Source organism: Salmo salar, chromosome ssa09 (genome assembly GCF_905237065.1).
Source record: "Salmo salar chromosome ssa09, Ssal_v3.1, whole genome shotgun sequence".
NCBI classification, from domain to species: Eukaryota; Metazoa; Chordata; class Actinopteri; order Salmoniformes; family Salmonidae; genus Salmo; species Salmo salar.
Window position 1 is genome coordinate 15345603 of NC_059450.1, and position 17437 is coordinate 15363039.

Consider the following 17437-nt stretch of genomic DNA (forward strand, 5'->3'; position numbering starts at 1 on the left):
CCATGGTCTTGTAGCGGATGCGAGCTTCAACTGGAAGCCAGTGGAGAGAGCGGAGGAGCGGGATGACGTGAGAGAACTTGGGAAGGTTGAACACCAGACGGGCTGCGGCGTTCTGGATGAGTTGTAGGGGTTTAATGGCACAGGCAGGGAGCCCAGCCAACAGCGAGTTGCAGTAATCCAGACGGGAGATGACAAGTGCCTGGATTAGGACCTGCGCCGCTTCCTGTGTGAGGCAGGGTCGTACTCTGCGAATGTTGTAGAGCATGAACCTACAGGATCGGGTCACCGCCTTGATGTTAGTGGAGAACGACAGGGTGTTGTCCAGGATCACGCCAAGGTTCTTAGCACTCTGGGAGGAGGACACAAGGGAGTTGTCAACCGTGATGGCGAGATCATGGAACGGGCAGTCCTTCCCCGGGAGGAAGAGCAGCTCCGTCTTGCCGAGGTTCAGCTTGAGGTGATGATCCGTCATCCACACTGATATGTCTGACAGACATGCAGAGATGCGATTCGCCGCCTGGTTATCAGAAGGGGGAAAGGAGAAGATTAATTGTGTGTCGTCTGCATAGCAATGATAGGAGAGACCATGTGAGGATATGACAGAGCCAAGTGACTTGGTGTATAGCGAGAATAGGAGAGGGCCTAGAACAGAGCCCTGGGGGACACCAGTGGTGAGAGCGCATGGTGCGGAGACAGATTCTCGCCACGCCACCTGGTAGGAGCGACCTGTCAGGTAGGACGCAATCCAAGCGTGGGCCGCGCCGGAGATGCCCAACTCGGAGAGGGTGGAGAGGAGGATCTGATGGTTCACAGTATCAAAGGCAGCAGATAGGTCTAGAAGGATGAGAGCAGAGGAGAGTTAGCTTTAGCAGTGCGGAGAGCCTCCGTGACAGAGAAGAGCAGTCTCAGTTGAATGCCCAGTCTTGAAACCTGACTGATTAGGATCAAGAAGGTCATTATGTATGTGAGAGCCCCCCCCAAATCTATGGTGGTCCCAGGGATTACGGCCTAGATGCCACAGGCCACGCAGGATGTAATTTAGCCGAGGTGCGTCTTGTTACCCCACCGAGCGAGTAAAAGAGCTGGTTAGAATATGTAGGAGTCAACAGGAGGTAAATGGAGGAATCTCCGGAAAGGCCGTCTGTCTGGACTCAAGACTGTATACAGTAACCTGAGTTTAAGGTCTTCTGTAAAAGTGAGACAATGGGTTACATTTAAGTGTCACGTGAATCAAATATAGGACATGGCCCATGAGAATAACCATATTTCCTAAATTAAATACCTTTAATATCTGACAAATGGATGTCTCTCTTTCCTCTTTAGGAAGCCCAGAGGATGAACGCACCTGATTGCTGTATTTCCTCTTCACCCCCCTCCCCCATCTCTCCCTCCCTTGTCACAATCACAACTCGTACTGTAGTCCTGAGGATAGCGATGATGAATCATTTTATCAGTCATGTTAAGGGTGTATCCCATCCTTTTAGGACTTTTTTATCCTTGTCTAGATCTGTCCGGTTAGTCGCATGTCTAGCTTTAACTTTGACCAGTTATGAAGTATTTTGTCTCCAGGACAAACATTTTCTACCTAACTGTCTCTTAGACATACAATACAGAAGAAAACACTGGTCCTGTGTGTTTTGTTCACACCCTCTGCTGTCTGGGTGGGGACAAAGAGGCAGGGGAGCTAGACAAAACAAGCTTTGAGTCTCTAAGTGGTATATGTTTTGGCTCTTGTTGGCAGCATTGGAATAGAGCAGTCTTATTCACAGATGCTTGTATTGTAAGCTTGTCTTATTATGGTGTGAATTTAATTGGAGAGCAGAATGTCTGAATAGTATGTAACACACTAGAACTCTGCAAGGGTCCTCTTACTCTATGGAATGACATCATTGCTATATCATCCACCCTTGAGGATAGACTGACATTTTTAGTCTCTTTTGAAGGAAGTAGGCAATGACATAAGGACTTTACCTACTTTCCAACCTAAACTTGAAGCTCATTTTGTTGGAGTCATCCATGTGTCCAATCATCTATTTAACAAAATGTTAGTGGAAGAATGCGCTCTCTCTCTGGTCTCATGTCTGTGCAGGTCTGTGTTTCCTGTTTTAGCATGCATTTGTTATAAGGTATTGAGATCAGAAATGCTGTAATGTGTAAAAGTGATCGGCTTACAGTACTGTACATGCAGAAGTTTATTAGGAAATAATTTTGAGCTAGAGTTAGTGAACTATATTGACTTAAATTCTGAACATCTTGATTTGACAACAGCTGTCCACAATAAATCATTTCCAGCTTTACTCCCATCAACAAAAAAGGAACTTATTTGTAGACTAAATTGGCCTAGTTTTTCTTGGTGAAATGTGGCTTTCAAACAATGAAAACAACTGCAAAATTTAGACATCCCAATTTGGACAGCTGTTATCAGATGTTCAGTAGAGTTGAACCTCGTAGCTGTTAACCCCTTCTTCCTGGTTATTTGGAAAATAAGGACATGCATGAGTGATCAGGGGGAGTTAAAGCTACAGTAGGAGATTACTGACTCGCTCTAAATCAATCAACAGGTTACAAAGTGCTTGAGCAGCGTTGACGCCTGAGTGAAGCGATATTGAACACACACACACACACTGAAGGAAAACTATCACCAATCATTACTAATGATTAACTCCCAGGGTTTCCCTTCTCCATTCCCATGGTGTGTAGCTTCCAGCTCCACCATGTTTACTTAGTCACTGACCGTAATGGTGTCTGGATACAATAACCCTGCTCTGACTCTCTCTCACACACACACACACACACACACACACACACACCATATTAACAGTTTGTTTACACATTAACACATGGGGCGAGAGGACGTTTTGTATCTTGATGTTTTTTTTGTCTGCATTAGATGCTCAGACAAAAGAGCCAAGACCACAATGCTCCACTGCTCCCCTACCCTCCTGGTGTGACTAACATGGAATAAACAGAGTGTGGTTGGTTTACCATCGGCTGTGGGTAATGCAGTGCCAAATGCCACAGTAATGATTTATCAGTGCTAAGCTACTTTCATAAGTGTGTCTCATATTACATGCCATCTTTTGACATTTTTAATACTCATGTTCATGTATCCCATGTGACCTTACCAGGCAAAAGTCTAGTTAGGCTATAACTTGGCCATATAGCTCGGGGAAAAACTGCTGCAGATGATGCGTGGAAACATTTTTGTCTATGCTTAGCTAATTGAATAAGATCGCACGCTATGGTACTGTCCACTTAACATTCCATATGTCGGTTTGCTCCAGGGAAATGTGTTGGTGTAGAGGACTACCACTACCACCAGGCTGCTGAGTGAACCTGTATGCCCAGAAAACAACAGCACTCAGTATGGACATCGTGGAAGACTTCCCTCCCCCACCTCCTGAAAGTAAGTAATGCCAACATCCTCCTCCTCTGACTCAATCTCTCCCAGCACATCTAAACCCCCCCCCACCGTAGCCAATGAGAACACATGCTGCTACCCAGACCTGTCGACAGCTACTTGTATATATGCATGCACACAAAAGTATGTGGACACTCCTTCAAATTAGTGAATTCGGCTATTTCAGCAACACCCATTGCTGACCGGTGTATAAAATCTCGCACACAGCCATGCAGTCTCCATAGACAAACATTGGCAGTAGAATGGCCTTACTGATGAGCTCTGACTTCATGGGATGCCACCTTCCCAACTAGTCAGTCCGTTAAATTTTGGCCCTGCTGTCCCGATCAACTGTAAGTACATTTTACATTTTAGTCATTTAGCAGACGCTCTTATCCAGAGCGACTTACAGTAGTGAATGCATAAATTTCATACTTTTTTTAATTTTATTTTTTTTTTCTGTGCTGGCCCCCCGTGGGAATCGAACCCACAACCCTGGCGTTGCAAACACCATGCTCTACCAACTGAGCTACAGGGAAGGCTGTTATTGTGAAGTGGAAACACCTAGGAGCAATTTAAGGCTCAGCCGTGAAGTGGTAGGCCACACAAGCTCACAGAATGGGACCGCCGATTGCTGAAAAATCGTCTGTCCTCGGTTGCAACACTCACTGCCCCTGGAAGCAACTTCAGCACAAGAACTGTTCGTTGGGAGCTTCATGAAATGGGTTTCCATGGCCGAGCATCCGCACACTAGTCTAAGATTGCCAAGTGTCAGCTGGAGTATTGGACTCTGGAGCAGTGGAAACGCGTTCTCTGGAGTGATGAATCACGCTTCACCACCATCTGGCAGTCCGACAGACCAATCTGGGTTTGGCAGATGCCAGGAGAACGCTACATGCCCCAATGCGTAGTGCCAACTGTAAAGTTTAGTGGAGGAGGAATAATGGTCTTGCTGTTTTTCACGTTCGGCCTGGGCCCCTCAGTTCCAGTGAAGGGAAATCTTAACACTACTGCAGACAATGACATTCTAAATGATTCTGTACATCCAACTTTGTGGCAACAGTTTGGGGAAGGCCCTTTCCTTGTTTCAGCATGACAATGCCCCCGTGCACAAAGCGAGATTCATACAGAAATGGTTTGTCGAGATTGGTATGGAAGAACTTGACTGGCCAGCCCTGACCTCAACCACTTCGAACACCTTCCGATGAAAATTGAATGCCGACAGCCAGCCAGGCCTAATCACCCAACATCAGTGCCCGACACCTCACTAATGCTCTTGTGGCTGTATGGAAGCAAGTCCCCGCAGCAATGTCCCAACATGTAGTGGAAAGCCTATAGCAGCAAAGGGGGACCAACTCCATATTCATTTTGGGATGAGATGTTCGATGAGCAGGTGTCCACATGCTTTAGATCACGTAGTGGTGGATGTAGCTCATTGTCCTGAGATGGTATCTTTTTATTAAAAAAATTTAAAATTGTAACAGCAAGTGCAGTCTGTATTGTAATGTTTTAGCAACATTAACTAACAGGTCCTCAAAGGGTGTTTCAGCTCATGGTGATGGTCATCTAGGTATTCTATGGATTTATTCTGGTCATGTTGATGAAGCAATAGGTTTGAAACGTCTGTTTTGGCGGACACACTGATGGTCAGCTCAGCTCCCAGAGTGCCTTTCAGGATGGACATAGCAGAGTGTGCAAACAACACATTCCTCTCCTCCTCCGCTGCTCTGGAGCTCGTGGGCCACGGAACGAAGGAGTGAGGAGGAGAAGAAATGTGCCACGACTGCGAAGAGCAGACAATGTGCGTCAGTATCCTAGCCCGGGCTGAATACTGCAGCATCACACACACACACCTCGGAAAGGAACAGGCCAGATAAATCCCTCTGGGCAGCCATTGTTGCCGTGGCGATGCTGGAGCACATCGTAAGCCAATGACTCATTGAGCTGAGCAGTGTGGCAGACGGAAGAGGAGGGGAGGCACAGGAACAGAATCCATATTGTGGTTATGAATTGACAATGGGTGCTGGGGACAGGCCTAGTCTGTGTGTGCTGACTAGAGACCATTGAGAAGACTGCAGGCACGCACATTCTCACAGAGCCAACTGTCTATAGCTTCATCATCCACACTCGATTGCGACCAAATTATTGAATGGGCAATTGATGTGAATCATCTGTTCAAGTTTTTATACAATCCCTCTTACATCACATCCAGCTCTGCTTTACTTGGCCCTGCCTGTGCTTCAGAGAGTAGACATTAAGAATGTTAGAATGAATATTCATCCCATGGCTTAGCAGTGATACAGACTTCAGCAGAAGCTAGTTTTTTTCCTTATCTGTCTAACTGGTCCAACACAGCTGTTCATTACCACGGATGGAAATGGCTGATAACATCTCTTTCCAGCTTTTCTCTCCTAATGTTCTGTTCTAGCGCTTTCACTGAAGTTTTAGTTTCGCGGTGTGCATAAAGGTCAGGGGTCACAGTTAGAGCCCGTAGCGTTAGTCGTGGGCCATTGTCATAACACCGACCTGAGGTCTTTGACACTACCTGTCTCTGAGACGTTGGTCTGGGTAGTATATATCAGAACCACTTTGGGGAAGGACTTATTTAACGGGTAGTTTAGTCCTGCGGGGTTAGTAACCTAATGAGTTGTGTAAGTGATGCGGTTGACGGTTAGTGGGCCTAACCTCTAGCCTTACTTACTCAGGCTCAGTTTATATTAACCAGTGTTCGTTGTAACAGCTTGTAAATGTCAGCTCAGAGTCAAACAGGAAGTACTTAGCCAGGACGGGAAACTTAACTGATATAAATGAGGGTCAAGAGGAAAAAGGTATAGGCCTATACTGAGAAAGCTGAGTAGGAAATCTTCTCATATAAAAATGTAAAGTGGTAAATTAAGAGTTGTAACCTCCTGATTTGGTCATTCAGGAAATTGGACCAGACATTTTTCACACTTAGCAGGAACAGTCAGGATATGAGAGTTCACCTTGTAGGTTAACCTAGTCATGAGGAAGCCTGAATCCTGATAGGACAGTAGTGTTTGTACTGGGACTGAGTCACATGAGGAATCTGTGGTATGTTTTAAGAGCAGAGGCATGCCAGGTTTCTGTTAGAAACTCAGCCCAGACCAGGGAGGTAAGGTAGCAGTTACAGATGGGGTTGTGACCTCAACTGGAGCTACTGCCTCCCATAAGGGAACTGTGGTATAGGAAGTCCATGGACTTAGACTCTTGTGGAGAGAAAGGGAAGTTTGAATGGGCTGAATACAGAGCATTCCTTTCATCTATTCCACCAGATGAGTTATGTCACCTGTGAATCCTTTGCCAGCATTCCTGCAGGCATTTTGATGTTGCCTTTTTCTCTTCACATGTTACCACCTTTTCATCAACCCTTTACACCCCTTCCTCTATCTGTCCTACTTCACCTTCTTTGTTCAGTATGTCAGGTCCTCTCCCGTCCTCTGCCAGAAGTACCAGAGATGTGCTATCACAATGCCTGTCGAGATTTCATTTGAGCAATTTTTTTTCTTCTTCTACGCCTTACAATGGTGTCAGTCAGTGTCCTCAATCTGTCACATGTTCAGTTGAACAAACCTCCTGTGACTAACCCAACACACAATGGAACCTCCTATACCTTAGCAGTGAAAAGAACAATAAACTGTATAGAGAGCAGGTTGCCCCTAACCCAAAACACCATGTCACTTTAAGAGTACTCCTCTGAATGAGGTCTACAATGACATTAACATTCCATATACACCCTCAGCAGTTTACGTCAGAGAGAGAGAAAGCCACATCTCCATAGTGTTTTTTTTTATAGACTGCATTCCTTCAGTTTTATTTAACTAGGCAAGTCGGTTAAGAACACATTTTTTATTTACAATGACGGCCTAGAGTTCACCCTCATACTATTGTAGCTGAGTCAGGCCCTATTCATACAGGGATGCCTAGGCCTGTTCTGGAACACAAGTGCTACATCTCAATAGTATAAAGTGTCTTCCGTTCCTCATTTCCATTTCTTTATCCACACCGATCTGAAAGGAGAGGAAGCTGTTTTGGACTGTTGAGATACAGCCTAGCAAGAATGGGAAAGACTGTGGTTTTCCTGGTCACTGGGGGTGTGACAACTGTTTCCTGTTCTCCTAATTGCATTGTGGGAAGAATTTATTTCCCTCCTGTGTGTCACAAAGTTAGTCATTGGTTTCTTTGAACAGAAAGTAGCAGAGTAAAATAAAATGTACCTGTCATTAGTTTGTTTTAGCAAGACCTTTTTAAGTATTGTGCAAGACCTCTAATGTTCCCATAATGTTCAACTTTAACTTGCATGGCTTGTTTTTAGGCTGATATCTGATGTTCTCTTGGATCAATACCCAAATGTTAGTTCATTGAATAAATTAATAATTTGCTGTCAACATTGTAATGCAAGTACTAGTTGTCTTACATTATGTTTGTATTGAATTGGAGCAATTATATTAAACTTCCTGTTTTTAATTTTTTGAATGAGTTTGATTTTAGTATATAATTTAGCCAGAGTTATATTGAAAACAGACCCTGCATTTGGTGGAGTGATTTATATTTAACTTGGTTACTATGTTTTGAGCTTGTGATGCTCTTTCAGCGTAATTATTAAACTTAAATTGTTCTACTTCCATGTGTTATGTTCTCTCACTCCTTTTCCACATTTTGTTGTTACAGCCTGAAATTTTCAAAATGCTTACAAATTAATAAAAAATCTAAAATGTCTCGAGTCATTAATTAAGCACTAAACCCCTGTTTTTTTTGGTTTTTTTTAAATGGCAAGCCTTAACAAGTCCAGGAGTAAAAATGTGCTTAACAGGTCACATAATAAATTGCGTATCCTCACTCGTGTGAAATAATCATTTTAACATGATTTTTGAATGACTACCTCATCTCTGTACCCCACACACACAATTATCTGTAATGTCCCTCAGTCGAAGTGAATTTCAAAAACAGATTCAACCACAGACCAGGGAGGTTTTCCAATGCATGGCAAAGAACGGCATCTATTGGTAGATGGCTAAAAATAAAACGAGCAGACATTAAATAATCCTTTGAGCATGGTGAAGTTATAAATTACAATTTGGATGGTGTCAATACACCCAGTCACTACAAAGATACAGGAGTCCTTCCTAACCCGGTTGCCGGAGAGGAAGGATACCGCTCAGGGATTTCACCTTGAGGACAATGGTGACTTTAAAACAGTTAGTTTAATGGCTGTGATAGGAGAACTGAGGCTGTGTCAACAACATTGTAGTTACTCCACAATACTAACCTAACTGACAGAATGAAAAGAAGGAAGCCTGTACAGAATTCCAGAACATGCATTCTGTTTTCAACAAGGTGCTAAAGTAATACTGCAAAACATGTTTTGTCCTGAATACAAAGTGTTATGTTTGGGGCAAATTCAATACAACACATTACTGAGTACCACTCTCCATATTTTCAAGCGACGTGGTGGCTGCATCATGTTATGGGTATGCTTGTAATCGGACTGGAGAGTTTCTTATTTTTTTTATTTTGATTTTTTCAGGATACAAAAACGGAATGGAACTAACCACAGGCAAAATCCTAGAGGAAAACCTGGTTGTCTGCTTTCCACCAGACAGGCACTGGGAGATTCAATTCACCTTTCAGCAGGACAATGACATAAAACATAAGGCTAAATCTATACAGGAGTTGCTTACCAAGAAGACAGTGAATGCTCTTGAGTGGCCGAGTTAGTTTTTACATAAATCTGCTTGAAAATCTATGGCAAGGCCTGGAATGGTTGTCTAGCAATGATCAACAGCCAATTTTGACAGAGCTTGAAAAATGTTTAAAATAATAAATGGGCAAATGCTGCACAATCCAGGTGTGCAAAGCTCTTAGATTTACGCAGAAAGACTCACAGCTGTAATCGCTGCCGACGGTGATTCTAACATGTATTGACTCAAGGGGTTGAATATTTATCTAATCAAGATTATATTAGTGTTTTAATTTTGTATTAATAGTACAGAGTATTTTGTGTAGATTGTAATTCTTTTTTTAATCCCACTTTGTTACACAACAAAATGTGGAAAAAGTCCAGGGGTATGAATACTTTCCGAAGGCACTTTATACGTTAGCTGTATTTATCTGACTCTCTCCCTCTCTCCTCTCTGTGCTTAGTGTTGGTGGACGATGTGCCCTATGCGGATGAAGAAGAGGGGGAGCAGTTTGAATTTGACGACAGTGGGGATGAGGTCCCTGAGGCAGACCGGCCGCCCCCCGCCCCTCTGGCCCCTGACTACGGGGCCCAGGCCAATAGTGTGGCCCCCCACCCAGAGCCAGAAGGAGCAGACCCCGAACCCCACCTAGAGGGGCAGCCCTCAAACCCAGACCCCCCAACAGCGACCGCGACTGTGGACACAACTACTGCTACAGTTGCCGCATCAGTTCCAGCTACCGTGACCACAACAGACACAGCAGCTGTGGCTGCAGCAGAAGGGGAAAAGGCTTCAGCAGTCCCAGTCCCAGCTGACACAGACAGTGACCTACCCCCTCCTCCGTCTTCAGAGGACTCCTCTCCTGTAGGAACAGACTCTGGTTAGTGGAAACAACCGTTCAGTGTTCCTCTTTAGCACCTGGAGATCTGAAGATGGGCTCTCTTTTGTCTCGCCGTAGTCCTGATATACACATAATGTACCTCCACAAGCATATCATTGCTGTACAGTAGAGGGTGTCATGCAATCCATCAGCGCACGTTGTGACTATTGCCTCCACATGTTATATAACCTCATTCTGGCACATGCACCATGTCAGGCAGGGATAGACGATAGCATAGCACCGCCCGTCTCTCTCCTGACGCCTGGTATCGCTGGCTGCATGGTGCAGGGTGACTCCTGGAATTCATTCAAATAATATATGCCATTTAGACTCTTTTATCTAAAGCGACTTAGTCATTCATTTTTACGTATGGGTGGTCCCGGGAATCGAACCCACTACGCTGGTGTTACAAGCGCCATGCTCTCTACCAACTGAGTTACAAAGGAGCCACACACAGTTTGACACCAGCAGGATACTACTGCTCTCTCTAGCTCATCCTCTTGCTAACGCATACATTCCATGCTCTTGCCTCTCTCTAGCAGTCATAGCCCAAGTTCCTATGTCTCTCCCCCTCTGACACTTACAGCCCAGTCCAATTCATAGTCCAGGCCCCTCTCCATTGGCTGTTCTGTAGTGTTTGCCCTTCAGCATATCTATCTGTACACTCTTAGGGAAAAAAGGGTTCCAAAAGGTTCTTCGGCTGTCCCGATTGGTCAACCCGTTTGGGTTCCATGTAGAAGTTTCTGGGGGGAAAAGTTCTACATGTAACCCAATAGGGTTATACTTGGAATCAAAAAGGGGAAACTTAGTTGTACAACTGAATACATTCAACTGAAATGTGTCTTCTGCATTTAAGTCAACCCCTCTGAATCAGAGGTGCGGGGGGCTGCCTTAATCAACATCATCGGCACCCAGGGAGCAGTTGTTGGAGGTTAACTACCTTGCTCAGGGGCAGAACAGCAGATTTCGCCACCTTGCCGGCTCGGGGATTCAAACCAGTAACCGCTTGGTTACTGGCCCAACACTCTTAACCGCTAGACTATCTAGCTGTAGTGTGTTCTAGAAGGTTATTTATCTCTTCTGACTCCAGGGCCTGAGACGAGGCCGCTCGCTCGCTGCGGGACCGTAAACACACAGCGGTCTCTCTGAGCCAAGCAGATTGGAGTATTAAGAAAATTTGCTGTAAATCACAGTCCGTATTCTTCTTCACTGTTCGCCAATGATCGAAAGTTGGAGTGCTTATTCACTTAACCAAATTGCTCTTTTGAAATGTTATGGCACTACCTTTTTAAGTATTTCGGAACTGCAAAGTAATCCAGTACCAAACTAGTTCCAGCACATTCCGAGCATCCTGTAACTGTAGCTGTGTTGTATTGATGGGGCTCATTTGGGGCTAACAGACTATTACATTTCCATTGTAGATAAGGAAGTGTCCAGCGACGACCCTCCCCCAGCCAACCCCAGGACCACCTCCCAGAAGAAAGTCGACCCCTACTCTGTGATTGACATCACCCCCGTCCAACTACAGCAGCTGGAGCAGCAGCATGGGCTTTCCCCTTCCTCTTCCTCACCGGTTGAGAGGGTGGGAGGAGAGGGGGAGGGACAGGATGTTTCCCCCACCAGCCCCCCCTGTGTCCCCCCGGGTTACTCTGTGCCTGTGCCCTGTGGATACGCCACCCCCTCTGGCGTGCCCCTCATCACGCCAGCCTACACCACGCCCATCATCATCCGACACTTCTCTGTGGACGAGGACGGTAAAGGAAGAACCCAGCCAGAGTGGAAACCTGTAGAAGGATTTGAACAGACGTTCCTCTTCTATTCTTTCTACTCTGTTCTGCATTCATGTCGCAAACTTCAGAATATCATGATGTAATGTATTTTATAGATTGTTTCTACAATGAACCGAGCACTGAAAAATGTGGTGGGCATGACTGTTTGACAAACTTTGACTTCCTTTTCCTATGGAGGAATTCCCCGTCCTCTCCCCTACTGACTTTGGGATGAGAGTCTATGGCACCTGCATGCTCTGTACTCCCAACTCATTTTCCCTCTGCTTTCTCCGTCGCATTCCTTTTTTCCTAAAGCCTTGCCACAAGGAAGTGGGGGCTAAATTTAGCCACCCACTAAATTCTGTGTTGGCGTTTGAGGATTTTCCTGTTTTCTCTCAATGTTACAGTAGCACTTTTCAAATTCGTGGCTTGGCCAGTCTGGGGGAAAATTGCAGTGTAATTTAAGCTAGCCAACATATCACAGAGTCACTCCTGTGAAAAATGCTAAGACATTTGGAGTGTTTTTGAAAAGTATTTTAAAGGGTATATTCTGGAGTTAAAATGCCAATACATTGATTGATTGTTCCAATATACTGTAAGGTTGTTCTGTAAGAAGTATTCTGAAACGTAGGCCTATCGTTAATATAATGTAGCAGTTTATCATTGCAGTTTTTAGAATGAGCAATGTAATCTGAAGTATCTTTTTTTAGCTCTTTGATACAAGGTTAGTTTCAGTGGTGGCTGCCCCCTGGTGGTAAATGAGGTTTATTGCAAACTGCACATTTTAGGTCATGTTTTTATTTATTGAAGGAGTAGTCCAAGTTCATTACTGTTGTCTCTCTCGCTCTCTACCTTCAGTTACTGTGGTGGGGACATGCAACACTTCTGTAGACAGGTGAGTGACTCTCCTGTCAGGCTCTTTCTTTACTGAACTGCTTTATGTCATCTAGTTGATCTGACAGAATTTGAGATTATGTGGCATCTTGGTTATTTGCATTGGAATAGCAGATGGTTATAATTTCTCTTTTCATTCAAGTGTCTTCAGTGAAGAGTATCCTGCCATCAGAGAGGAGGATGCTTTGTCCAAATGGGTGTCGGACCCTGCAAACACAGCCTGGATGGAAAGTAAGTACTCATTCTCTTCTCATTTAGCTACCAATGAGAAATGTCATTTGCTGCCATTTTCTGTCCTGTTTGTTTACCTAGTATTTACTACAGAATTGTGGTAGCAATGATGCATACTTTTTGGCCAGCTTAGAACACCGCAGGACAGGCATTAAGGTTTTCAGTGCATCCTGAGTCTACCACAAAGTCCCATGCACAATGCAGTTTTCAGGTTTCTCTTTTTTTTTCTTCTCTCAAATGAAACGCCAGACACTTCCTTCCTTCCTTCCTTCCTCTAGCTCCTTTTGAGGAACCGGGCCCTTGTGGTCTTGCTTCTCCTCAGTTCCCTGAAACTGTATTTTGTCCATTGTGGGAAGATTTGTTGCACGTTGAGACCTTTTTAATTAATTCGAACATGGTTGCTTTGTCATTTTAGATCCAGATGAAGTAATTTATGATGACGTGCCCAGAGAGAACTCCGATTCAACTACAGGTTAGTGCAGCATTCCTTCTGTGCTCCTTTTATCCTTTTTTTCAGTGTCCTGTCATTTCCCTTTTGCCACAGTGTCTGAGTACTTCTGCATAGTCTTTTTGAACTCTTTTGCATTTCTAAAACATAATGTGCTGGAATTATTCATCAGATTAATGTCATGTGCCCCTAAGCCTAACACAGTTTGATATGTTCAGTTGATGCCCTAGAACTGCCATATAGAATTTGTTATTCGTGCCAAGGACTTTTGATCTGATTATGATCATGCTAACTTACTGTACATGAACACAAAGTTTAATATTGCAGTTGAATAATATATTTCACTTTGCCCCCCCCCCCAGAGCCAGATGAGATGATCTATGACGATGTGGAGTTTGGGGAGGAGGGCTGTGGCAGCTCCCTGGACAACGGTTGGAGCTCCAGCGAGTTTGAGAGCTACGACGAGCAGAGTGACGAAGAGGGCCACGGGGAGAACGGCCTGCCTGATGCCTTCATGAGAGGGAAGCCACCGCAGAGGAAGACCACCCATGTATGTAAACTAAGCACCTTACCCTCCCGCTGTCTACAGACCTGTCCGTCTGTGGAGGGAGAAGGCTGGGGAGGGGGTGAGAAGAGTTGGCATTTGGATACAGGAGGGGGAATATACAGTAATATACTAAAGAAAGGGCTATATTCTATAGGGAGTAGAAGATTGAGAGAGAATAGGAAGGTTCTGTGTATTATCTTGATTCACCAGGAGATGTACAAGGTGCAGATGGACACCACAGAAAGAGAAGCTAAAGAAGGGTAGTTTATATCGGCATCTTGAACAGATGAGGAAGTAGAATCAGTGGGACACAATGAATATCTAATGAAAGATCATATCCAGTTAAACAGGAGATTTAAGCATATTTCAAATGATCACTACTTGAGCTAATGTAAATACACCATAGGCTTATTCTTGCCACGTTATTACTATGTTCCTGATATAATATACAGTTCATTTGTGTATTTGGTTTGAAGTGAATGGCCCGCTTGTTTTTTTCAGCCCAGAGGTCTTTCCAGGGAAATCCCACGGTTATTACTCAGCTGGCTGCACAAAGTGACTGCTTGGCTTCTTTAGGAGAAATAGGCCCTGTTAAGATGACTATCTGGGGTGGTAGACAAAATAGGAGTAAGGAGGCAAGGCCTTAGCTGAGGTGAGAGTGGGTGGGTTGGTGTGAGGGCATGATCTTCTCTGGCTGAGCACCTTCAAATGAACGGCCTGGTAACGCTTCAAATTGTTCTGCTTTCGTTTAGCTTTCTCAAGATCTGACACGCTTGAAAGAACACTATGAGAAAAAGATGAAAGCTCTTATGGCAAATACAGTGGGAACGGTAGAGCTGCAGCAGATTAAACAGAAACACGAGCAGAAGGTAAATGCCATCGTACTGGTCGGTGTGTGTCGTCACCCTGCCCTCTAGACGGGGTTAGGGTTCAAGCCTCCTCGGCATCCTTAACCCCGACCTCCCTCACTGTGTCTCTCACCGACTGACTCCGAACTGGTTTCTCTTCATCCTGCTCTTATGTCTGGTGGTGGGTTTGTCTAATGCATCGCCCTGTGCCACTAACTGTGTGGAATGTTGTGGCAACTATGCATCCCCTTTAGTGACATTTCCTTTAGTTCTACAGCAGACTGAGACACCAGTGCAGCTGAGTTGTGTGTAGGCCTAGACAGGAGGTGGGTACTTGGTCATCTCCGTCCACGCATTGGCCAATGATAATACAGAACACTTTCAAACAAATCTATGAAAAAAATATAGTTTTACTCCAAATGTATACTTTTCAGCAGACCGTGGCAGTCTAGATAGATCTTCTTTGACCCTACCCTAGATAATCAAAGTGCCTCGAAACTACTCGCATTCCCTATTTACAGTTAAGTACTTGTCTCTTCGTGCCCTTATGCATTTGTGAGAATCCTTTCGTTCAGATTGACTCAGTTCAGCTGCTGTCACAGTTGCTGTCTTGCTCTGGTCCACCCGGTTATCCTGTTCCTGTATTTACATGATCTGCCATCTTCCCTTTTTCTCCTAACACGGCTCCTCCCTTAAAGCTTCAGTATCATATTGACTGTGATGGTGGGCTATTTACTGTTGTTGATGTACCTGAAGATGCAAAAGCTGGTGAAGGCAGCGAGAGACGGGACCAAAGACGGCCTGGAGAAGACCAAAGCAGCGGTGAAAAGGGGACGGTCGTTCATCAAGACCAAAACCCACGGTCATGGTAAGAGCAGAACATGGACTTTTTTCCTTTTTGTGCACATTAGTCAGTTAATTATCTGTGATGAATTGCAAGCACTTAAAATTGTTAAGGGGAATTCATCCACTAACAATGTGTAGTAACCTTCTGGGTTATGCTGCTCTGATTTTGAGTTGACCACGTCTCTCCTGTGTGTCTCAGAGAGGAAGTCGACCTGTTTTGAGGATGAGGAGTCAGAGCTTTTCATCGAGGTGGAATGCTTCAACATGGAGCCAGTGCTCAGTCCCGTCCCTGAGGGGCTCTCACAACAACAGGTGGTGAGGAGGTGTATACTGGGCTCCATATTAGAGAGTGAGAAGACCTATCTGGATGCACTGAAGCGGATTTTAGAGGCAAGTTAATTTCACTTGATACATTTCATATAACTTTATAGTGATTTCTTCAAGGAAAAGAGTTCCCACCACCCACATCCTTATCCTCTCTTATTAGCAATATGAAAAGCCACTTTCAGAGATTGAGCCCAGGTTGCTAAGCGACAGGAAGCTCAAGATGACGTTCTATCGTATTCGGGAGATTCTCCAGTGCCACGCCCTGTTCCAGATCGCCCTGGCATGCCGCGTGGCCGAGTGGGACAGTCTGGAAATGATTGGGGACGTCTTTGTTGCCTCGGTGGGTTGGTGAGCAAGTGAATCCTGTGCTGCGGTACATTGGAAGGATTAAATTCCTAATATTCTACTTTTAAAATGAAAGGCTGGAAGAGTATTTAACAGTGGTCAATTGGTCAAAACTAGTGGGACTGAAAAGATCCTCACGCCATGTCCTGCACTGGGCTTCACCATTTAGCACAACACTGACTGAAGCTATAATGCAAGTTTCCCATGACTCAGTGTTTTTACAAATTGCCTCATTGTAAAGGAATTAGTCCCATGCCTACAGACACTGAGCACACACACACACACACAGCTGCGCTGGGTTCTTGGAGGAAGTGCTCCATCCTGATGTCTCCAGCTAACAGTTTATTTTGGGCCCAGGATCCAGGATGATTCCATTCCTGATTATGATTGTGTTGGACTATGAGGTATTGATGGCTTGTTCTCTCTGTCTCTCTTTACATATCTGGTTCCCAGTTCTCCAAGTCCATGGTGCTGGACGCCTACTGTGAGTTTGTGAACAACTTCAGCACGGCCATGGCGGTGGTCAGGAAGACGTGTGCCTCCAAACCCAGCTTCCTGGACTTCCTCAAGGTCAGTCAGAGAGCGCTGCTGTTCAAATAAATAACAAGTATGCTCCTGTGACAATACAGCTGTGCAGAATATGCATCTCTGGCTCTACCCTTAACATAGGACCAGGGGGGTCGATTTCACACTGAACTAAAATAGTTTGTGGTTGTGTACTGGATTGTCCTGCAGTGCATCAATCAGTAATCGTTGATTGTCCTCCTTTTTTCTCCACAGCATCGTCAGGATACCAGCAGTGACCGGGTCACTCTCTACGGGCTCATGATGAAGCCCATCCAGAGGTTCCCTCAGTTCATTCTGCTGCTGCAGGTAACGATTTCCCTCAAGCGTCCACACTGCCCTCCGAAAAATATTGCATAGATTCACCAGCAGAGGGAGCCACATACTCACTAACCAAAGAGCGGTGGTGTTAAAAATGCACTACACTGTGTGGTGTGCATACTCTTGGGGAAAGTATTTCTGCTTCTGGTCTCCGGGCACTTCACATTTTTATCCTCACTCATAATTGTTATGAGCCCAATGGTTGTCTGAAGGAATCTGAATCGTTTTCAACCGATGCTATGTCACTGTTGAGAAGCTCTGGTTGTGATCTGTGCTATGTAATGCTCTGAATGTGTCATCTCTCCACGCTTTATGGCA

General features: G+C 44.8%; 1 protein-coding gene across 3 annotated transcripts in view; it reads left to right on the forward strand.

The window, feature by feature from the left end:
• The window catches only part of LOC106610779 (rho guanine nucleotide exchange factor 10), a 95909-nt gene that overhangs the window by 17133 nt on the left and 61339 nt on the right, over nucleotides 1–17437 (forward strand). Inside the window, exons 2-14 of one of the 3 annotated variants that reach the window (XM_014210340.2) lie at nucleotides 3285–3406; nucleotides 9563–9979; nucleotides 11401–11733; nucleotides 12607–12643; nucleotides 12785–12873; nucleotides 13289–13345; nucleotides 13684–13871; nucleotides 14621–14737; nucleotides 15473–15584; nucleotides 15762–15952; nucleotides 16050–16229; nucleotides 16688–16804; nucleotides 17015–17107. In XM_014210340.2, coding sequence (XP_014065815.2) covers nucleotides 3367–3406; nucleotides 9563–9979; nucleotides 11401–11733; nucleotides 12607–12643; nucleotides 12785–12873; nucleotides 13289–13345; nucleotides 13684–13871; nucleotides 14621–14737; nucleotides 15473–15584; nucleotides 15762–15952; nucleotides 16050–16229; nucleotides 16688–16804; nucleotides 17015–17107 — 1971 coding nt within the window. In that variant the 5' untranslated portion in view covers nucleotides 3285–3366. The other 2 variants (XM_045723421.1, XM_045723422.1) reach the window with 2 other exon arrangements.